This window comes from Pygocentrus nattereri, chromosome 18, assembly GCF_015220715.1.
Source record: "Pygocentrus nattereri isolate fPygNat1 chromosome 18, fPygNat1.pri, whole genome shotgun sequence".
Lineage (NCBI taxonomy): Eukaryota > Metazoa > Chordata > Actinopteri > Characiformes > Serrasalmidae > Pygocentrus > Pygocentrus nattereri.
In genome coordinates, this window is record NC_051228.1 from 31,317,526 (window position 1) to 31,342,034 (window position 24,509).

Sequence of the window (24,509 nt, forward strand, 5' to 3'; positions counted from 1 at the left end):
CTGGACATTTGGGATCGCAAGTAAAATGGCTATCCCCTGGTTGCGACCTCTGGTTCCAATTACCACCACTGTAAAGAAATCCAAGTTGGAGAGTTTCTCTGCAGTAGGGCACTTCACATGAAGCCACTCTGAATTCCCCAACAATTCAATTTTGCACAAAAAAATTGGTGACCTTCCAACTTAATGACTGCTTTTACAGACATTTAACACAAGCGTATTACACAGTAGGAGTATCATCTGCTTCAGTCTGTCACCTACATCTGCCATACAAATAATCACATAATAGACAAAGCAACAATGAAATGAAGAAAGTCACATTTATTTAATGCTACTCCTCACCAGTAATGCCTACAGAAGCACTAATGCAGCCCTTGGAACACAGAAACAGCTTGGCAAATGGTTATTAAATGAATTTCTTCACATATAGGGCTTCAAATGAAGGAAGAAAACAAATAAATATACAGATATGACCATCACACCTTCTCTCTTCAGACTATTAGTCATGCATACAAATCCTGCATTTCCAGCTTTGTCAGTTTTCACCTCAATACACACATTTACCTAGCATTAAGCTGCATTAACACATTAACATAACAAGGGCAAATGAAGTCTTAGGAAAGTGAGTCATTGAGGGTTTAAGACATGAGCTAAAAGTGCTGCAATTCCCATGAAATGTGGGCCTGAGAACAACAAAACACACTTCAGTCACAACCTGTGACAGTGCAACGCTGCGTATGGCTTCTGTACATTTCGGCTTTTGTCGTCATTCATTTAAAGATTTAATGGAAAATCTATTTATTAAACTTAAATAAATAGCATTACAACAGGTAGTATCTTAATTTTCAAAAACAGTACAGTTGGACAGGCTTTACGCTTGTGGCACAGTCACACACTGTATGCATAGCTCTGCATTTCCCTCTTTAAGGCCTAGGGGGCGACAAAGGCCACCAATTTTATGTCCAAGCACATGTATAAAACACATAATGGGTTGGAGGTGCTACTTCTTGACTAATTTATATAGGACAGGGTATTGCTGAATGAGGCTAGCACTAAAGGCACAGAAATACCTAGCATAACTCATCCAGCGGTGGTGTTTTACATGCAGGAGCACTCTTTGCAAGCTTGTTTAATAAATGTTTTAAAACACACAGATATAAAACTCTGACCACACCACAACAAATGATGGTAATAAATTAAAACAGGACCCGTTTGAGGGAAATCAGGTTTTTACATAGGGCTGAGGCACTTCAAATGACACTGGACTGGCTGTTTTGCCAGTTTATTCCCACTAAACGACTCTATTGCATGTCGTTAAAGCACCAAGAGCCAGGAAGCTCGGCTGAAAGTAGGAGAAATGTGTATGCTTCTGGTTTTCTCCACAGATCAGGCACATACAGGAAATATCAGAGGAAAATTCCTCATCGAAACTAATCCACTAATTCCACTTTTTTTTAACTGATGAGGTTTGTATATTTCTCTCTTCATTGCTGTCGTCCTTCCACAATGATGGCTTAACAGTTGTCAGTTTCCATGACAACGTTATCAGTTCAATGAGCCTCTAAGAGCGGAAAAAACGTATTTTGTGTGTGTGTGTGTGTGTGTGTGTTATGACAGTTTCTCTCATTTATTCTCATATCTTTGTTTCCCTGGATGTGTCTGGCCTGATTCTAGACGAAGGCTTCGGGCTTGTCGCTGCCGTTGATTTTGATGTAGATCTTGGCGTCATTTTCTTTCTGCTTCCTCTTCTTGTGGAGGTTTCTGCGGAAGCACAGCAGATAGAGAGGCAACAGGAAGCCCAGCATGCTAAAGATGAGAAGACCTACGTCCACCTTAGTGAAGAGACAGAAAAAAGAGACAGAAAAGTTAAAAATGTCTTCACACAAAGCATTTATTTATTCAGCATCATGTCTATTTGGTGTGTGAGAAATTATTCAGCTTTCCGAGGTGTGAGGTTTGTGGATGTGGGAATTTGTACTGCAGAGAGGTAGACAGACTGAGCAGTCTCAGTCATCCACACTCCTGTGATTATTCAACACTATATAATTTCATTTCTCAGGTCTGGTATTTGCATAATACCAGATACGTGTTAATATATTGTTTTTCTGAGGTTTTCAAACAAATAGGAATGAACAAAAGGCTATAAAAGCCATGGGTACTGATTCTTAAATTCAACATCTGCAAATATAAATTATTGAAGTGGAAACAGAAAGATTATACAATAAATAAACATGAGCTGACATTCAACCAATTACTTGTACTTGTTACTATGCGGTTACTGTACACTAGGTGGTTGGTTAGTGTAGTGGTGTTAACACCTCTGCCTTCTACACTGTAAAGTGGGGTTCAATCCCCACCTGGGCAAAACACCCAACACTATACCAATAAGAGTCCTTGGGCAAGAATCCTAACACCGCCTTGTCCTACCTATGTAAAATGTTCAAATTGTTAGTCACTCTGGATAAGAGCGTCAGCCAAATGCCATAAATGTAGTTGTTGTATAATCCTGTCTATTTTTATGATATATGCAGTATATGCACTCGTGATACCCATTGCAGAACAGAAAAAGGATATTATGTGGTAAAGTATGACAATAACAATCACGTACAGTAGTGCGCAAAAGTCAAAGACCACCTTTCCATTTATTTAATTTATAGTAATTCAGGAATTCGGGAAAAAGCAGAAAACAGAAAACTACTCAAAAGCCTCAATACTTAACTATAATATATATATATATATATATATATATATATATATATATATATATATATATATATATAATAACATCTTTCAGCATTTAGTGTGTCCACCCTTTGCCTTTATCACAGCTTGTGTTTCTTTCAAGAGACTTGCTTTAAATCTTTTAAAGAAATCTGCAGGGATACTTTTCCTCACCTTCAAAGTTCAGTTTTAGTATTTGGTTGCATTTTCGGCTTCCCAGAAACACAAAGTAATCATAATTACATAATTAAATAAAATCTCTCTCCACATCTTAGATGTCCAGGGAAGATTTAGTTCTTTTCTGACCATTTCCTTTTCTCAGTAAACAAAGAAAAACATTTTGTCTGGAAACTGAATCTCTCAATTTGCACAGCACTGTAGCATAATACTGTCCACCCCTGCTTTGACGTATATGTGTGTTCATACCCAGAGCGGATCTCCCTGCAGTGGTCCCATCATGGCCATAAAGAGAGGCTGCTGGAGCAGAGCAAAGAGTGCGCTGATCAGAGACTGCATCCCTGTCAGAGTCCCGAACTGGCATGAGGGGTACCTGAAGACAAATACACATTCTTTTATCACCATGTCATTACCATATAGATACAGTGTTTACAGCTTTATATAACAAAATTCAGACTTTTAGAAGGTTTAGAAACTTACACAGCAGCATAAAGTCCTCCAACAGCTGAGTGGATGAAGCCTCTGACCATGGTGTGCAGAACAAAGGACAGCATCTGGGAGGAAGAGGAGTGAGAGAATGACACAGGGTTTCAGTTAGCCCATCTTTTCACTTTTATTGCTTACTTTTTATGTAAGTGCAAAAATTATTACTACATTTTTATAAACAAACAGTTCTTGGCTTTTACGTGTGGTTTTAGGAAAAGTCTTTAACTGGTATAAAAAATAGCTTCTTAACTCACACATTACATACTTATTTAAAATGGCTCTGCAAAGAACCATTAACTCGAAGGTTCTTTACAGAACCAAAAGTGGTTATTCCATGGCATCATCACAAAGAACGTTTCATGGCACCTTGATTTGTGTACCGTATTCACTGCAAGTTCTCTGTAAGCATTTAGACCACATAGAGGAGATGAACAAATTATGCAGTAGTGTTGACAAAGATGTGCTATTATTCTGTTTTGGTGTTCATGCTGGCCATGATGATCACCTATTTAGATCAGTTTTACCTGAAACCATGTTTATGCTTATTATGGTACGTGTTTTGTAGGCGAAACTGATTGGAGAGCAGTTTCATTCTTGAACAAAGGGAAGTCTCGCATACCTGTAGCTGGAGGATAGGGATGAGGCAGGTGATCCCGAAGCCAACAAGCAAGAGGTTAGTTAAGAAGAAGGCTCGTGTGGCATTGGTGATCTTCTGGATTTGTCTGTCCCTTCGCTTGGGCTGGGGCTGGTCCCTGAGAGGAGCAGAAAGTGAGTAAGGACAGATAAACAGGGACTACATGTGTAAAAATGCGAATATATTTGATATATATCGTCACTGTCTGAACAAAACCTGTAAAATCTCCAAAACGGTAACTTTATAAGAGAAGCAAAAAACTTTGTTAACTTTCAATGCAAGTTTATAAAACAATATATTATTTGTATTCGTTTTGGACCATTTCTATTGGTCCATTCATCATAAGGGTTTCACACACTGTAAGGGGAAGCTGGTATTTTAAAATTTTTATCAAAAAATAAAAAAAAGATAAAAAGGCAGATACAAGGTTTTGTATACATGTACATCTATGATATATTAAATATATAAAAGCCATGAATGTGCAAAGAACAAGCACTCAGCGGTACCCAAACTTCAAACATGAGGGGCAGTCTTGAGGCATGAGGCAAACCTGTGGGGCAGTCATGGGCTGGAGGACAGGGAACCAGCCCTGTGATCAGAAAGTCACCCATTCGATCCCCAGAGCCTACAGTACATGACTGAGGTGTACCTTGAGCAAGAGATCTAACCCCCTAACTGCTCCCTGGGTCCTGTGGATAGGGCTGCCCACTGCTCCGGGCAAGTGTGCTCACTGCCCCCTAATGTGTGTGTGCTCATTAGTGTGTATGTGGTGTTTCACTTCACGGATGGGTTAAATGTGGAGGTGAAATTTCCCCATTGTGGGATTAATAAGGATCACTTAATCTTAACTTATGAAAAATCAGTATCAGTCATTCACAAGACTTCTGCTTGGAACCATTGCTCTGACTGTAATGGCTGTATGTTTTTCATGGCTAACAGGTTTGTTTGTTTTCTTCAGTCTTTAAAGAGCGACCGTAGAGAGTCCATTGCGCAAAAGCCAGTCGGATCAATCACTGCAGGCGTCTTGTTTATCAGTGTAAAGTGGGGCAATGACTAGGCCCCCACATAGTTCTGCACATAGGCAGGCAGCATACGTTTTAGCCATGTTCTACGATGTAACATATGACTAAGTGTTAATGCAGAATGACTATGAGCTAACATCTTATAGCTACATATTAATAGATTATGACATGTTAATATGCTGCATGGTGATGTATCAGTACATATGCACATTCAGGTGCTGACTCACTTGCTGAGATCTTTCGTGTCAAACTCGCCATCGTCGTCGCATTCCTTCAGCTTCCAGTCCATGATCTGACCGATGACAGGAGTGGTCAGTAGACACAGCAGCTGCATCACACCAAAAATAGAGGAGTAGAGACTCACTGAGAGAGAGAGAGAGAGAGAGAGAGAGAGAGAGGGAGAGAGAAATGCACAAAGAAAGAAAGAAAGAAAGAGGGGAGAGAGACAAATAGGGAGAGAGAAAAGACAGATAAAAATAAAAAGAGCAAGAAAGAAAATGAAGACGAAAGTTAGAGAGATGTATAAAGGATGAGAGACAAAGAAAAGAAAAAGCAACATAAGGAAAGAGAGAAGAGAGGAAAGAAGAAAGAGAGATAGAGAGAGAAAAGCACAGAGAAAGAATAGGAGAAAGAGAATGGAAAACAAAAAAGAGCAAGAATTGTGGAGGAAAAAAGCAGAATGAAAGAGAGTGAGAAATAAAAAAGAAAAAGGGAGAGAGATAAAGAGATGGAAGGAAGACAGAGAGATTTATTAACAAATTCTGCAATAAATAATGGGAGGTTAGTCAGTAACTACTGTGGTTAATAATTGGGTCTAATGTGACTGTGAGCGCTTGTTTCTGAAAGCATATTTATCTGGACAACAGGGTCAGAAAGAGAGTGAGTGGACTGTGAGCGTTTTGCTCCAGCATTAACCTGCGCAAGTCAAGGTTAAATGCTGGGCCAGCAAGCAGCTGAAAGCACAAACTTCTACTTAAGCTACCCTACAGAATCCACTACTATCTTACCCAGCTCCATTCTCTCAACTGCAGATACAGTCCAAAGGGGCATGAGGAGAAAGAGGAACCACTGAAAATTACCATGAGGTAATGCATTCACTGCAAGTCTACAGAATTCTCCATTCAATTCACTTCAATTCACTTTGGTTTACAATTTAAAGTAACTGGTGTTGTAACTGAATGAATACAGGCAATTTATTTAGAGGCCCAGAAATTGGTGGAATATCGAAGCTGCTCACACACCTGTACTAAGATCTCCATCGCTCATGGCCTCCAGGATGCTGTTCATTGCTCCCATGTAGAAGATGAGACGTAGCTGAGTGACGCACATGGTGACCAGACTGAGCAAGAACAGAGGACTGAAGATGCTCTGCATGAAGGACTGAGCTGCAGGCAAGAACAACATTTACTCACTTTAAGGTCAGTTGATGTCCTATTGTTCTACTGTCTGTCTGGTTTTATTGATCTCTCTTAATCCTTAAATACCAGGGTTTATCCACTGTTTTCTACTAATAATATTTCTGAATGTTGTCGTTGCATTTGTTTGATTTGTAAATCATGTGACGTAACAACAATAAAAACAGTATTCCGTTTTTGTCAAACAACATTTTTTAACAAGAATTAAGGAAAGTCGTGTGGCAAATCATTTTACACAACTTGGCAATGATCCCAGACATAACTGACCAGTCTGGTGTCTTAGATCTTTAATTTTGCACTGGAGCTACAAAGTGAATGCAGCCAATAAGTAATGGAAACATTTCGCCACCAGACTAGCAGAATGCAAAAATGCATGCCTAAATCATCACACTTGCCTCAAACCTCAGAAATCATAGTGACTTGCTTAAGTTGGTTCTGACACCAAATAACAGCGTTATCTATAAAAGTTGGACAATCATGTGTTGCATAGCTAAAACAGCACTAGCATCATTAAGCCTTGCATTTTGTCCATGTATGTGTCCATTTGTCTAACAATACATCATACAGTGTCAGAAACCACTTAAGCAAGTCAATTTAAGGCTACGTTCACATCACAAGCTTCACTGCACAGTTCAGATTTTTTGCTGATCCAACTTGACGGTTCACATCTGTGTAGGCATGTGACTCAAATTTGTCATTTGAAAAAATCAGATCTGTGTCACTTTAAGGCAAACAATTGATTTTTAACCCTGGTAATGTGAACGTAGCCTAAGATAACTTGAGACAGTGTCAGTTTTTGCACTATGCTAATTGGTGTCTATAAGCTTGCATTACCTGTTAGCCACATTAGCCTCACAGATCAACAGTCACGTCTCACATTTGCAAATGTGCCAATTTATGATTTTTTTTTTCTCCAAACATTTTTAAAAAACAGTTGTCGAAGTGTTACAAAAAAGTCTTACATTCTTCTTTAGGCTCACAATGCACTTCTAGGTCCATGGTGGAGAGGCAGAGTTTGTGGCCCTCGCTGGTGGCCAGCTCCTTCTGCTTGAGAGAGTTGCCTGCGCTTAGTCGTTTGCCCACCGTCGTCACCTGCTTATAGAACTGCTTCCCAGTGATCTTGTGGTCAAAGCCCAGCCAGCTGAACTTAATCTTCACACTGGAGAAGAATAGACCAAAACACCATATGTAAAATGAGACACAGCAATCATTACTATTAACAAGATCTCTAGTGTGCATGTATGTGTCATGGAGTGCAAGACGTACGTGTAATCCATGTCCTCAGGACCAGGGAAGGCCTCCAAAGGCCAGTTGAGAAAGCAGTTGAGGAAGACGAGGCCGGCACACGCAGCCCAAACCACCAAGATAGTGATGAAGGTCACCCCCAGGTCATAGATCACCTGTGACAAGACAAAAGGAAAGTATAATACTCGTGCATCATTTTCTCATTTTGCCGTATTGCCCTTCAGCAATTTCTACCTTTGATATCTCAGTACAGTAGCTGACAGCCCCCCGGCCATGGAATAATGAATCTTATCTAAATTGAAGGAAACTGCAATGAACTGAAACAGCACACAGTGAGCCAGTGCAGACATCACTTGAATACTGAAGATCACTATGATTAGGATCAGGTTCTAGGTTCACCAGAATTTGACTCGTTTATGCGGTATGGTTCAGCATTTTTCATGAAAATGCTCTGAATACAACGGACATGCATAAAGCTTCTACACTGTAGTGGAGTGCACAAAAGAAACAGTACCTTTTCAAATTATTTCTACATTTGATGACAGCTTTTATATAAAAAACACAAATATTGTTACACTTTAAAAACTGCTTCAGTACATTTGAGTCATCACATTTTTACACCCCTGCTACATGTTCTGGAAATGTAACACACCTTAACTCCAGGGAAAGTGACGGCGGAGGACGCGTAGGAGCCGATCATAAGTGAAATGAAGGTGGAACGCAGGTCTCCAAACATGTTGGGCAGCTGAAAAGACAAACAGAAGCACATTCATGTGCATTTAGTGAATGCTATAACTCTGTATCTAACATCACAAATCATCTCAAGGCAGCAGCACTGTTTATGGATCAGCAGCACATGAGGGTCATGACGGACATGGCCACTGGCCTGATCTCAGACCAGCCCTGGAGTTATGTGAAGAGCAGTGCTCAGTGGAGCGGTAAAACACTGAGCACTGAGCTGAGAGCAAAACAACAGAAGCTTTTTGAATCCAAAACAGAAGAATATAAAGCAGCCAAACAGCCCTGAGTTAGCAAGGGGGGACAATGACAACACAGGAGAGATGGTAAACAAGTGGCCAAATCACATATTATGAAACATCACACGCACACACACACACACACACACACACACACACACACACACACACACACACACACACACACAATCGGGACATGGGATAAATATAACAACATATATATAAAAAAGCCAATATGTATGTCCAAGTACCTACATGTAATACATATTATGTATATTTAACTACCTAATACTTATGTATATTTAACTACCTAATACAAGACTAACCCTAACTTCAATCTCAGTAGCCAAGGAAAATACTTTTTAAGACACTTAGTTAAAAAAATGAAACGAGAAGTTTTTGAAAGAATCACTTTACAAAGTCACTTTGCCCCTTTTCATTGTTTATCCTAGTTTTTATCCTGAAAATATATGAAAAAAATATCATATATAACTAATCATATACAACTGATCCAGATAAACATCTCTCTCTTTCACTCTTTGCCTAGTGTTTTCTTTCTTTCTCTCTAATTGAAGCAGTTGGCTGTTATCACTCATTCCTATGATCTGGGTTTCAGCACCAGTGGTGGTACTGTTTGTGTAGAGAAGCATGAGGCTACTTACATAGTGAAATGTCTGACCAGTGCTTTACAAATACTTTTCCTTAGCAACTTTCTTTCAGATGACATCTATTCCTGCAAGGTCATCCATCACTAATGTAAGCATACTAAACACTTCCAAAAGGGTAATTCAAAGGACTTAAACGAGTTGCCTTGCTGCAATGATTTGCAGTCATAGGAAAAATTTGCTCTGTCCATAAAGCCATTAAAGCCTCAGGCCATCCTGGAGATGGTGATGACCTTTGGTTGTTTTTGCTGGGTCAGTGCTTGACTACCACAACATCTGGAGTTACCACAGCCAACTCACGCCTCAGCAAAACCCACTCAACAGAAACGACACAGAGAACAAAGAAACCAAGATGGGCCTAATCATTAACCTACTGCACACTGTTTGCTAATGGAGCAAAATGAGAGAGAGAGAGTGAGAGAGAGTGAGAGAGAGAGGGAGGAAAGAAACTTAAAGAATGAACAGGAGAAAAGAAGAAAAGAAAGAAAGAAAGAAAGAAAGAAAGAAAGAAAGGCAGAGTGGACGAGAGAAGGAATACAAGAAGGGGGGAACAGTGAACAGAGAAAGTAAAAAATGAAAAAGATGGAAACAATGAAAGATACTTTAAGAAGAGACAGAAAGAAAAACGATCACAAAATAGAACAGGGATAAAAAAAAGTGAAAGAAAGAAAGAATGATCGAGAGAGACAGAGCCAGAGAGAGCGAGTGAAAGTGTTGTGGGTGTTGTTTGGTCCGTTAGTCTACACAGTAGCGATAAACAAGGCTAGGATGACAAAACAATGGATGAACTCTCTTTTCCTTTCCTCACTCCATTCATTCATTCATCAACCACCCCCTCCTCACTTTCTCATTTTCTCCTCTCTCTCCAGAGCCCCTGTTGTATTTCGGGACACAAAGTACCGAAAGAGTCATAATGGGCAGAGAGAGGACCCTGGGCATTCAGCCAAGTGAGCAGAGAAGAGGAACTGGACAGAGAGAGAGAGAGAGACAGAGAGGCAGAGAGAAGACAAAGGTAATCACAAAGGAGAAAAAGGACATAACAAAAATCAAACCTCAATAAAACAGCAGAACTGCATTCAGTGAAAGACCAAATGACCGTTTTCTCACCGTAAGTGACGTGAAGGTCATACACATTCCTCCAAAGCCATTGAAGATCAGAGCAACAAAGATCAAGACAGAAAGTTCTGGAAGAAACACACCCAAACAGCCTTCATCAGACACTGCTCTACTATTCTAAAAATAAATATATCGTTTCTAAATGATTAATCCACACAAATACTTCTTTCTTAGCAAATGATACAGTAATTAACACAATCCACTAAGCTGCACAATATCTGTAGTCTTACCGTTGGGGTTGCTGGCTCCATAAGCGATAAGCAGACACGACAAGCCAAAGCAGGCACTGAAAACAGGCAAACAGTTTTAATAAAACAGTGCTTGGCTGAATGATATGAGTGTCAGATTGTGAATTTGGGGTTTATGTACTAAAATTAATCAATTTCCATGTTTTTCCAACTTCTCTTTATCCCTTAAAATTAAACAGTTTTGCTACTGTGCCTTTAAGACATTTATATGTAAATTATCTTTGTTCTGATTGGCTGCCCTGCATTGTGCCTTATTCAATAAGTAGTCCAGGTCAAAACACACCTTACAACTTCAGCATAAATGGTTGTAGCTAAACTTCCATATAATGATTTGGAGGATATATGTAAATATGCTGGTTTTTCATGACACCACAAAAAGAACAAATTCAAAATGGGCTGGTTTTGCAGCTTAGCTTCCATATATTTATCAGTATCTGACAAATTTAACTACCAAACGATACACTGATTTAGACTAAGACTGTAGTGCCTACATTGTTTTGTGCATTTGTGTGGAACTAACCTGCCAGTCAGGCGGAGTTTGCGTGGGCCGTACTTGTCCATGACGATGCCAAGGGGCAGTGCGATAGCGCTCAAGAAGCAGGAGCCGACAGTGAAGGCCAGATTCAGCATTTCATCCTGCTCTTTACAGATCAGCCACCCGTTCATACGCAGAACATCCTCCGCTGGCTTCAGAGGAACCACCTCCACTCCACTATCACGAGGCTCATGCTGATAGTCGTCATACTGATATTCCTCCTCATCCCCTGCTGATGAAGCTCCGGCCGGCAGGGAGACATTGAAGGCAGAGCTGTTACCTGGAGAAGCAAATGAAAATAGAAACAAGTGTATCCAATTTAGCCAGTTCATTTCAACAGCACAAACACTCTAATCTCTTTTAATCAATACAATCCCTTTATTTCATTTATCAGGCACCGTAATGAGGATTACGGCAAGGATTATGCACGGAGAGTGAAAGAGTGGAAGGGAAGGGAATAAGGATTATGACAAGAATGGAGCTTAGAGAGCTTAGAGTCTGTTGTTTTATTGGATTATCATGCTAAAGTTTGTTTAAATGCTATAACTGGTTGAAAAGTATAGACAGTCAACAGGATTATGTATTTAATCACATTCTAAAACAAGAGGCTCTGTTTAAAGAAACATCGCTGCATTTTTTTGTTTTTGACATAATATGAAAAAACCTGTAGTTCTTTATATTGTGTGTAAATTTCATGAAGAATGGACCAAAAGAAATGAACCAAAATGACTAGGAAATTCATCTGGTTCCATTGAGTTACACTGAAAGTAAAGTATGTTTTTTCCTTCTCCTGTAAAGTTACTATTTTGGAGATACGAGGTTTTCTTCCAACAACAGCGATATTTAGATATATTTAGATCTATCTATCTATCTATCTATCTATCTATCTATATACCGATGACATCCATAATAGGCTCAGAAATGCATGTCATTTATACAATTGCAATATAATATATTATGTTACATTACAACAATGCTAAAATACCAGCATATTGCCCTCCCCTATTTTCATAAGTATCACAATATTTTATTTCTGACCTTGGAAAAGTTGAATAAAGTACAGCTTCCACATGGTGAGGTTAGTTGTAACACAATTAGAGTCTCATCACAAAAATTCAAAACATCTTTGCAGTTTTTTAGAACGTTTTACAATTTTTTGGAAGTTTTACACACAGATTCTTCAAAAACATGATGTAGCTACAAATAACCGCACAGTCCATTGCAATTAGCCCTGCCTATAGGATTAATCATAACATTTGCACTACTGCTACTTTCAGCTAAACTGTTCACAAATAGTAGGGGCTACAAAGTTTATGTTGCCACAACCTGTAGGCTGCTTCTATAAAGAATGAAATACTTAGCTTAAATACTTTTAAAATTATTAAGCAAAAACTAATTAGATTGAGCTGCATTTTCCCTGGGTGGCACGGTGGCGCGGTGGATAGTGCTGTTGCCTCACAGCAAGAAGGGCCTGGGTTACATTCCCTGGCCGGGTGACCAGGGTCCTTTCTGTGTGGAGTTTGCATGTTCTCCCTGTGTCATGCTGAATTGCCTTTAGGTGTGAATGTGTATGTCTGTCTGTCTGCCCTGCAATGGACTGGCGACCTGTCCAGGGTGTATCCTGCTTTCTGCCCAATGACCGCTGGGATAGGCTCCAGCACCCCCTGTGACCCTGAGGGACAAGTGGCTTAGAAAGTGTGTGTGTGTTCATCATTCTTGGTGTCACTCTGCAACAACGACTGGAGAGCTGGTCAACACATCCTTTTATTTTATTTCCTTGATATAGAAGAACACAGAAAAAAAAACATCTCACTGGTATCCAGCATCTTATGTAATCTATGTGGCCCTTTATGGAATTTTCAAGTTTATCATAAGGAAGCTGCATTCAAACAGCTGCTAATACAAATGGGAAATTTAGGCAAGTTCAAGCTGGGACGGATCCCCAGTCAGTACATTCTCTGACACCACGTTGACCAACGTAACACTAGTGATTTTCAGTTTATATATGTCATTTCGTCACATAATAAATAAACTAGTTTCCAAATGCAAATGTCTGGTAGTCCCATTTTGGAAACAAGTCAATTTTCTAACTTTGAGTTGATGGGGACAGTCAAACACACTATTACATACACAGTCGGAAGATGGACCAGGCAAGCCACTTATCCAGCCACTCTCACTGACCAACCTATTAAGCTGCCAGTCCAACTTGTCTGCTTTGCACATTCCAGTGTGAAGACAGAATAGAACTACTCACCCAGTCCTATAACAATGCCATCTACATCCTTATACTTTTACACATACATGCATTGAATACCCCCTAAGGCACTCTTCTGCATCAGTAGAAAAAGCTTTCTAAACCTAATACATGCTCATCAGTCAGATGTCCCAAAATGTTGCATAACTACTCCAGCTTTCACTTCCTGCAATCACATTCTGCAACTACAAGCACAGCAGAAAAGAGCTGACACAGTTCACAGGATTCGTCAAAACAGGACATCTTTCCCATCCGCTGATGGTTTCTGCTGACCAACACAAGCTGCGAAGCCTGCATTAACGGGGCAGAACCTGTGAAAGAGCGGAGAAGTCATGCGAGTGGAGCCGAAGCCTGAAGTGACATACGCTTCGGATCTTTATAGCTGCCGTGGCTGATCTATTGCACTAATGCCACACGTGTTGCTCCAGAAACTGAGGGCCTGTTCCTGGAAAAATCACAGCTATGCAAACATACTCAAAACATGAGAGTTTAGTCAAAGTGTCCAAGTGCACAAAAAAACAGACACGCATACCTTAGAAATGACCAGCTTACTAAGAAGTGAACTGCATACTCGGAACTGATAAGCATACTGATAAACTTCTTAACCTTGACTGCAAAACAACAAAGTGAAACCACGTGTAAGGAAAGCTAGTTAGCAAACTCTATTGATACTAACTATGCTATTCATTGAAAACTGAATATTACTCGACTGCGCAAAGCATATATTCAACAAAGCAGTGACATGAACTGATGGCAATCTAAACACGGGAAGAAAAATAGCTGCTGTAGTTGCTGCTACAAGCCATCGGAATTACTCCAGCACCCAAACAGGCAACAAATAAAGCCATAGCACAGTTTTTAATAAGAAAATGTCCACTGTGAGCAAAGCCTGTCATAGTAACTGTATGAATGTACTGTATGACCTTCAGCCAGCAGTAAAGTATTAGATGGGCAAGTATTATCATGACGTGCTCTCAGATAAGGCTGTGATAGAGAGAAGAAAAGCACCAGTTTGCTGTTCTTTTATTGCGCTCTGCTGGAACAAAGTTTATTGTGGCACTTTGGGATCGTTACGTAATCAATCTGGATGTGACTGGATTTCCCTGCCACACTCCTGCACTGGCAGGCCACACAGTGAGCCAACACAGAATTCTTCTGTAATAGCAAGTCTTAGCAGTTAGTGGCAGCGTTAGTGGCACCACACTGCCCTTGATAATCTTTACCAGGCACGGTCTATCCTGATTTCCTGTTTGATCCAGTTTTTGGCAAAGGCAAGCATCCCGATAACTGCTTTTATAAGTCCTTCTGGGCAAATAAAAGCTGTGCCATTACTACTGTGAAAATATGGTAAATATAAATATTCTTAAAATATATTTGAAAGTCATTAGTCTCAAATAAACTGTCACCACTGACTCAAAACACTTACGTTAATGGGAAGGTGTTTCAGCATCTGCTCATTAGCTCTATTGTATGTGTTCTTCAGTTTAACAGGCTTTCTGTTGTGTACATTGAACTGTACATAGTAATTGTCCATGGTGAATGACAGTGAATGAGGTGCTGGAAGTGGGTATATTTAGTGACTATAATGAAAAACAATCAAAGATTGCTGCCAATAATCACATGATTATAAAATGTAATTTAGACAACTGATGAGTCTTGACTCGGAACAAAAAGTTCTCTTAATATTTTTTAGCTCTGCAACTCAGTTTGGTAAATAATATCAAAGTTGTTTTATTTTTTTTTTATTGTCTCCCCACTAGCTGGGACTCTTTCCATCACACAATTACATTAGACATTTTCTTCTCTTGGTTTCTTCTCTTGGGTACCACTTACGGATGGCTATGGCATCACTTGGGTCCAATCCAATGATCTCCTGTTGGGTTGATCGCTTAGTCTGCTGCACCACTTGGGAGCACCTGAAGTTACCCAGGTTTTGTGCCCATACGTTTTTAATACACTGTAGAGTATGTGTTTTAACTTGGAAAAGTAGCATGGGAACATGTCTACCATCTAATGATTCATCCCAGCATCAGGAGGTTATGAGTTTGAAGACCCCAGCAAAGCCACAGCTGTCCATATCTGGAAGCCCAAGAGAAGAAAATGGCAGATGAAATTATGTGGTGGAATGAGGCAGAATGAGACTAAGAAGTTTGAGTTGTGTGAACTCTAATATCCTCCAGTTAACTCAGAAAAAGCTGTGTAATCAGTTACCTTATGATTTTAAATTGATTAAATCCTGGTTTGCAGTGTGCCCAGTCCTAGAAATTACAGAGTATTCCTTAAAGATCTGCCAAAGTCTGCAGAACCCTGTGTCATCAAACCTGCAAGTAGTCCATCCCATCACCCCTTATTGGATTTTCTGAAGGCAGCAGCTAAACCTGCGGCTCGTAAATATGGCTTGGCATGGTGAGCGACTGTGATAAAGGTTTGAGTGGATTAAAGCATGTGTTAAGTGCAAAATGAGAATTCTCCTTGCACATTCACACTGCCTTTCCAACTATACACTACCACCCAGCTGCAAAGTGATGCTCAGAGTGTGAGCCTGGTTGTGTGCGCGTGTGCATATGAAGGTGTCAAATATTCTCAGAGGAGTGGCAGAGTAGCCTTTCTCTCCTGCACGTGCCACCTCCCCCGAACACTGTGCTGGCATCGTAGTCCACAGAGGCCGAGGGGGGCTTTCTGCCACCCTGTGGAATCCTCTGACGCCCTTAACACCCGGCCGCAAAGCATTGCACAGGTGACTGGGCAGCACGTTGAGAGTCCAGCTTCAACTGGGACATCATATTCTGTCCTGACCTCTTTTCTGATCCATGATTCTGTGCTGGCTCCCATTCAGGCCTTAAAAAGAGATCAGTGTTGGTGATAATACGAGTATAATAATTAGTATAAGTATAATAATAAGAGTTACAGCTGTATTGTTCCTTTTAAATGATCTCGCATACTGTCCTGATAGCAAGGAGCATTGCGCAAGGTTAACATGGCCTAGTTCCATTTACTTGTAGCAACAGGGCAAAAAAATGGGAACAGATCAGATTGCTAATGGACAGATTGCTAATGGAACACAGCCACACTGCATCTTAGATAAGATATGCTGATCCTTATCTGTTCTGAGATCAACCTTCTGTCCTTCATTAACAGATGACCGGCAGAAAAAATACGTATCAACAGCCTCTAAGGTGGTTTATATACCTGGTCCCTGTACTCTTCTACAAGACGTGTAACACAAATGGTTCTCTTTCTAAGATCTGATCGGGCTTATAACTCTCTGACTAACTGATGTTTAGCAGGTTGAAGTTCTCCACAAGGGGCGCTAGTAGCAGTCAAATAGTTTTTGATGCTTGATAAGAGCAGTGCTTCACATTATTGACATGGTGTCCTTGTAAAGTTATTTGAAAAGTGAGTTAATTTAACTTATCTGCTAGTTATTGTGGTTATTAAATACACTGTTTTGCTCATGGAGTAATTAATTTGGACTGTTATGTCGCTTGGCAATTATAACTTACTGTAGCCTACAGCTATGGTGCTTGGTAAAAGCTTGTTGCTTATTGTGACTATCGTTATTAATAGTTTAAATTATTTATTGAGGTAGGTGAGCGGGCAGGCAGGACTGGGCAGGAGGATGGGTGTACATTAAAATGCTCAAGGAGATTTTTACTTCTTCTTGATTTAGTATGTTAGCAAAGAATTCACGGAAGCCTTTTACTGTTTTGCCAGAGTGGCTGATGGTTAGGTGCAGTCCTAAGTAAATGTTACACACTCCTGGTCAAACTACATGTTTTGTTGGTTTTCTAACTGAAAATAATTGAACACATCCTCTGCAGGGAAGAAAGTTGCATTTTTCTCCACATTTACGCTACATCATTTCTATTTATTGTCTGTTTTTAACATATTGGAAACAATAAAACATGATCATACAAAAATAAAACAAAAGATGCCATAACCTTTGCCCAAGCTATTTTTTTCAATGTTAAATTAATCAAACAAACAGTAACTGTGCATTAAAATGTGCAGAAGTATGTACTTGTAGAGGATGTGTTCACTCATTTTCTCTTAAATCAACAAAACGTGTCGTGTGTCCATGTATGACTGCACATGCAGCTGGTAAAACCATAAAAGATTATATTGCTCTAATGACCCTTTTGGTCACCATAAAATAGAAAATAAACTGCTTTCAATTATTAGCTAAAGATATGAAGTTACTGATGGGTAAAAGACTTAAAAAGTTGTCTTAGTCAAAATAATAATGTAATCAGTAGCCGGCCTCGGGGTAAACTATTTCATCCAGTAATCCATTAATAACACCGCAAATAAGACTGACAGCTGATTGCCTATTACAGTCCATCAGCTGGGAATCAGATCAAAGAGGACAGCTTGATATCTGGCTGGAATTTGAAATGTTCCTGAGCTGTGTTCATTTTTAACTCTTTAGAGCTGCTTGTAAAGCGTTTAATATTAAATTCCATGTGATGCGCTTCTAACGGCCGATTACTGCTTTTCACTGGTACCAGTGACTGATTTTCAAAGCTTAATTTAAATACTTCTGGGTGATGATTTATGTTATTGTTTTGCTGTCTGGTTTCAACCAGAGGAAGATGGGTTCTCCTTTTGGGTCTTGCTTCCTCTCAAGGTTTCTTCCTCTTGCTCTTAAGGAGTTTTTCCTTGCCACTGTCACAACTAGATGTCTAATATAGGCTTGTACCTGGATTTTTCTGTAAAGTGGCTTGGTGGCAAAGGAAAACAGTAAACTTTGACTTGACTTAATATATATTCAGGACTGTTCATGCTTTCAGTATTGCATGTGTTTTGTATGTTTTTTTGCAGTGCTGTTATTCTAAATACTAGAAAGATAAGCCATGTATGAGAAGTGTATTCCCACAAGAACGTCTGATTAAAAACAGCTTAGTAGAGAAATGCCACTACTATCAGCTGGCGCACCCTGGAAGATAGCAGTCACACATACTCAGCGAAACACAAGGTGGGGTAAATGTAAGTGCTTAAGGCATGCAGTAATGGAGCAATAATAGGCAACATTGCCAACTGTTAGGCATTAACATGTTCCAACATTATCAAATAATAGCTCGATTAATAAGTACAAAATTCATTAACCAGAGTTGCATAATAACTAGTTCCATTTACTTAAAAAAACGATGAAGTGATTTCAAATGCCAACACTTTTCTCCTACTTAAGTATACTGCTATATATCTACTTTTGACTTATTTTCACTTAAGTCCTTCATGCTGAGTTACTCATTTTGTTTTGGGTTTAATTTCATTCTATTCTGTTGGTTCCACACATGGACTCCTTTGCTACTGAATGCACCTCATTTTCAAACTTTAGCATTTTAGAGTTTAGACAAAAAGAGAAGAATGGCGGTTAACAAAGCAGAGAAAGAAAACTGCTCTTTGGTTTTTGCTGAATTATGAGTAAACAGGAAAGTACTGGAAACCTCATCAAAATTACTGTCTGTGGTTATCAACTGTATGCTGCAGATATAGCAAATAGAGATTAGATAAAAACTTAGTGGCAACATCAAAAGTACAAAGGATCTTAGATGCATCTATTAAACTGATGTGGATTGGAGGCTCTAAAGCGACCATATCCTACATTTTTCTTACATTTATTTTTTTCCTTGTGGCTCATTTACACCATTTGTGTGATTTTATGTAGTAAAAAAAAGTCCTAATACATTTTTATGGCTGTTTTCCAAACTCTCTTCATCCTATAAAAATAAACAGGATGCTTCTATTATTATTCTATTATAAGACTAATATATGTAAATGAGCTCTGTTCTGATTGGCAGCTGATAAACCTCTTATACCTTCAGAATGAATGGGTGAAGCTAAACTACTGCTGTCTGAAAAGGTGAATATAAGGTATACACACACACACACACATTATATATATATATATATATATATATATATATATATATATATATATAGTACGTATATACATATACATATAGTATATGATAGTACATCAAAATCCTTTATTTAAAAAAGTGAAGGAAATTCCATATTCTATTATATGGCCCCTTAATGGCCCATCATTGTAATGTAACAGGTATATCATTGCTTAAAGATAATGCAAACATCATCATGTTTAATGTGCCAATCAGATAAATAGAGGTCCAAAGCAAACAGACAGAACTGCTTTGGAATTTCGAAACCTGTAAACGTTCTACTTGAGCACACGTTTAAAATACATTCATTAAATCAGAAATGCTTAAGTCAGTAGTACATCATCTCAGCACGAGGCTGACTGAAATTGCGAGGACATGAAGGAGGTAAAGTTAATGCTGAAGCTGCCCTTTTCACTTACTGACGATGCAGTGTGGTCGCCAAATCTGAAAAATCCAGGAACAGACGGGTGAGTGAGGCCACCTCATGTGCTAACTCTACAGCAGGGCAAAGGCCTGGATCATCTGATCATTTCTGCTGAGGAAGCTGTGCAGCATGTGTAACCCTGGAACTTTGCCACCTCAGGCAACTTTCCCTCATACACTCATAAACTGCTGCTCCATGTGATTTCTAGGCCCTGGCCATCTGAGCATGTAGGCTGCACGACTGCCAGCATTGTGGTTCATCATGTCCAATAGAGAGCAGCATATCACTGCACTCAATGGCTTACGGACTACCTGTTTGCTTTAGGACACCACATTCATCTGGTCAGCACCTTTAACTAGATGTTGTTTGCCTTATCTTTGAGTGATTGGAGCTGACAGATCTGTTACATTGCAGTGATAGTAAATTAATGCCTTTAATCCTTCATTGCCTTAAGCCAAAGCTTATCAAAGGGCACTGATGTGTTCACTAAGACATTTAAAAGGAATACTCCTAGTGTCTTTCTACTGTATCTGTAGTGGACAGTTAATTATCACAAACAGTATTATTCTACCAATTTTCCTGTTACCTAAACTGAATTATAACAGGGGCCTATGGGCAGTTGCTAAATTCCATTAGTAAAACACTAGTAAAACATTTATTTTGTAGAATGAAAGATATCTGCAATTTAATCTGTGTAATTTTTTTCCTAGATAGAACTAGTTTCCAGAGGGAAGAATGTGAGGTAATATTTTATCAAAGTAGTGGCGTGGGTGAATGTTTCACAGACTTTGAATGATCATGCATAAATATGAGGAAAACTACATACTACAAAGGTAAAATGAAACGTAACTACATTTGTTATTTTATTGGTTTTTTTTTCTCTAGGGTTTAAAATAAGATGTGTTGTTGGACTGTAACGGTTGAAGTTTTGAATTTGCATTATATAATCATGCATTTCAAATGTTTATTCGCAGGATTCAGCAACTGCTCAGTGCTTTCTGTTTTTGTGTGAGTATCCAGGAAAGAAGCTTCATGTTCTTTTCTAAGAGCAGGGAAATTCATCAAGCCTACAGTGATTGTCAGTGTGCTACAGATAAGGCACATAGAGACTAGGCTGAAAAACAGTAGAGTACTCCATTAAAGGTGCTGTAGACACATTGATATGAACCTACCAGCAGGGATCACACTGGCCTGGTCTTTGTTGTTGTAGCCAGATCAGTCCCAGCTAATAAGACTCCTACTGTTTCCATTCATGAGCAGCTCCTTTTCCCCCTCTGTTGTCCTGCTTTTGTGCCCATCAACCTGACTTTTGTGATTTACCCCAGTTTCTCTGGGATTCAAATTCAAATTCCAGAGGACAAAGAAAAGGCCTGGGACAGGGTGTGTTCAGATATAGACAGACCGAAAAGCACGCCTTCTTTAGACCCTGTTGAGCTACCTGGTCAAAACTGAAGTCAGTTAATCAACTGTGACATGATCAATATGGCTGAGAATGTGTCTTGTGAAAAAAGGAGAAGAAGAAAAAAAACACATTGTCTAAATACAGTAAAACAACCATTAAGCTGTTACTAATGACCAGCTACATTTTATTCAGCCTTAGGCCTCTCAATTTATGGCTTATCACTGAATCCCTGTGGAACCACATCTCATATTCCCAGTCCTTTAGAGGACTCTAAATGCAGGGTCACTGATTAAGAGGTGATTTAATGCAGTCTGCAGTGAAGTGAGGCTCCTCAGGGAGGAACTCATTCTTCCTTCATGAAGAAGAGCACAAAGGGCTTTGGGCTTTTACGGGGGCTTTGCTTTGCAGCTCAATGAAAGTTGATGAAAGTCTTTGGCACTACTAGAGCGCAATGCATTCTACATGTCTTTTTAATGCTGTTTTCGTGTATTGATTTGTATACAGCACTGTATATCATGCCTGTCATTACATTTAACATAAAGACCAGCCACTCTTTAAGTTGCATGAATATTTCGTGACAAATGGATCAACACAAATGGTCCAAAAACCATAAATTAGAATTAAGAATGTTTTTCCATTTCAGACATATGAGATTTTCATCCAACAGTGACAAAATTATAAAGCCCTTCTTAACAGGCAGAATCTTTTTAAGGGAGTGTAATGTCTTGTTATATGCCATATATACTGTATGTATTACTGTTATGGCCTGCACTTCATCCTGTTTCGGGGTCCTTTATGCCCATCCCTTTGACTGCGGGTTTATGCATATTGGGCAAACCATTTGTTTTCACTAAATCCATATGATGTGTCTAGTAATGTGCTTAACACTTTCGTACAGTATATAAGTCTTACCGTGTTCTGTGCACAGGTTGGAGTAGAAGCCCTCAGACTTGAGCATGATGAGCAGAGAGCCCCAGCCCAGGAGTACAGCAGAAAACAGCAGGTTCTCTATGATCGCTGTCACCGCCATCCACCAGCGGCGAGCAAACGCTGTGGTCAGGGTTGGAGCCATGGCAGTGGTGACCAGGTGAGGGGACTACGAGAGGATAGGTGAGCACACTCTGACTGAGCTGGTCTTCCTGAGAAGAGAGAGTGAGAGAGCGAGAGAGTGAGAGAGAGAGAGGGGGGGGGGGGGGTGAGGGGCATTCTATTACAGTAGTGAGATTTCAGTGAAACTGCTGCTTAAAGCAGATTTTTTTCTAGAAGGAGAAGAAACTTAATTTAGTTTCTTATTCGAAATTTCCTTCCCACTTTAAAAGCGCCAGAAAATAACTGCTGAATAAGAAAAAGCAGAAGCTGGGCGAAGGAATCCAACTTGAGCCCCGTCTGTTCTTTTCTTTTTCCATGTTCCAGTGCACTTTAGGTTATCAGACCTTCACGTTTCTCATAATCTAGCAGTAGGCAAAGCTGCGAGGAGTCCTTAAGTCACTTACAAAAAAAAACTTTTACATCTCAGTGAACCGACTGTACCTGATGGAGAGCAGTCACTGAGAACTGAACTGAATTCAGTGAGAACACTGAGTGCTCACATATCTGACCGAAAACCTCCTCTAATAGTATTTTAGTGGTAGTTTAATCCCAGAACAGTCAACAACCACAACGAACAACATCTATAATTCACAGACATGCATTCTGACCTCATCAAAGTACACAAAACGCTTTTTACTTACCTGTGAGAAACACGGGGTCCACCGAAGTGGTCGCGCGTGTGTCCGATGCTACAGTGTACTTAAATTCTCACAGACACCTTCACACTCTCTCTCTCTCTCTCTCTCTCTCCCTCTCTCTCTCTCCCTCTCTCTCTCTGTGGTCACTCAGTAAGAAATGCCCGCTGGCCCAATTGTCTGATTTATAGGAACTCAACTGTGGAAAACATTGGAAGGCTGTTATTGGCTACCTGTGGCTCTCCCAGCAGCCAATCAGCGGCGAGATCCGCAACTACTGCTGGAACTGCTTCAGGTACCGCGCCGTTACAGACGCTATACCGGAGGGATTTAAGTTCTAGGTGTGAACCGAGGAAAGAAAATGTGCATCATATTTTTTCTACGCCTTTACATTTTACATTGTGTAAAGAATTCACGATGAGTAGACTAATATACGAGCTCTTGACGTTAACTTATATTAAATGTTATGGATGTTTTGAATATCCACGTGAAGTTGTCCCCTTTTGGGGACAGACGATCTTTGGTCTGTGGCAATGTTCTTTTCTTCCTTCTTAACTCTGATTTGCATGTGATTATTAGATTATAAACCACCGAGTTTTGTTTACTCCCTTTCCCATTCCTGTTCTACGTATTGTTCTGCTTCCTGTGTGCTCCTTCATGCATTCTATTGCGTAAGGAAATAAAAAAATAGGAAAAATATTACCAGAAATATGTGTACATTATTATTATTATTACTATTCTTATTGTTTTTTTTTTTTTTTTTGCAGCCAAGGTAAAACATCTTGCATAAATGGTCTATTTTAAAGATAAAAATATTTCTTTAAATATTACAATCAAAAGTGTATGTGCGTGCAGGCTTAAGACACGCAAAAAACTGTGTAAATTGTATTATTTAATGTTCAATGGTGATGAATTCCGAATAATAATAATAAAATGCAGCATATATGGAGATGACGTTTAACTTGTTCAGCCATTTAAGGTGAAGAGGTCACCACCGCTCTGGGTGTTTTTGTTAGTGGTTCTAGAGACTCAGGGAGACTAATCTGTCCTGCAGCGCTGCAAACCGGCAGATAAACAGAGCAAACACGCCAAAAAGCGCAGCGTCATTCAGAACTGAAGAAAACACCGCAGATAGCAGCGGAAAGGATGCTAAACGGAAGTGCGGAGAGATTTACGCAGCCGTCTGGTGGGCTGATTGTTCTGTGTGCTGGAAATATTACTCATTCGTCTGGGAAAGTTAAACCTCAGCAGTGCCGTCTAAGTTTTCGCAGCTTAGAAGTCATTCTGGTAAAAGGGCTTGAGAGAGGAAGGCGGCCCTCATGACTGAGCTCATGCCGTTCGCTGCAGCCGAGCTGTTGCTCAACACTGGCTTCAGCCGGAGACCTGCTGGAAAAGCAGCTTTCAGTCATCGAACAGCCTTATCAGCGATGGGTCACCCTTTAGAACACGGTGCTTCACCGCGCCTGCGATCACTGTCCACCTTCGCAACTAGTGCAATCACTGTGGGGAAGTCTCTGTGCCTGAGATCTCATCAATGCGGAGCAACAGAAGACACTTCACTCTG

The 24,509-nt window shown here is 39.8% G+C and overlaps 1 protein-coding gene across 2 annotated transcripts; it reads right to left on the reverse strand.

The window, feature by feature from the left end:
- Window positions 1–298: 298 nt before the first annotated feature.
- slc43a2b (solute carrier family 43 member 2b) lies at window positions 299–23,098 on the reverse strand. 2 transcript variants are annotated; one of them, XM_017681876.2, is made up of 15 exons: window positions 22,952–23,098; window positions 22,134–22,360; window positions 11,224–11,518; window positions 10,686–10,741; window positions 10,447–10,523; window positions 8,350–8,442; window positions 7,719–7,852; window positions 7,415–7,611; window positions 6,279–6,422; window positions 6,045–6,062; window positions 5,265–5,400; window positions 4,001–4,133; window positions 3,376–3,449; window positions 3,145–3,268; window positions 299–1,829 (listed from the first exon to the last, which is right to left on the reverse strand). In XM_017681876.2, exons 2-15 carry the CDS (start codon window positions 22,291–22,293, stop codon window positions 1,668–1,670), a joined length of 1,803 nt encoding a protein of 600 aa, XP_017537365.1. In that variant the 5' UTR covers window positions 22,294–22,360; window positions 22,952–23,098; the 3' UTR covers window positions 299–1,667. The 2 variants fall into 2 exon arrangements, with proteins under 2 accessions (XP_017537365.1, XP_017537372.1); XM_017681883.2 differs by lacking the exon at window positions 6,045–6,062 and having other exon boundaries at window positions 1,668–1,829.
- Window positions 23,099–24,509: the final 1,411 nt, after the last annotated feature.

What these genes read in the sequence shown, in the direction of transcription:
- slc43a2b (XM_017681876.2), bottom strand. Translation starts at nt 22,293, where the DNA reads ATGGCTCCAACCCTGACCACAGCGTTTGCTCGCCGCTGGTGGATGGCG. An exon ending in CAACCTGTGCACAGAACACG is followed by an intron (nt 11,519 to 22,133) that starts GTAAGACTTATA and finishes TTGCTTCTCCAG; the next exon opens with GTAACAGCTCTGCCTTCAAT. An exon ending in TCACTTTCCCTGGAGTTAAG is followed by an intron (nt 7,853 to 8,349) that starts GTGTGTTACATT and finishes GTCTTGTCACAG; the next exon opens with GTGATCTATGACCTGGGGGT.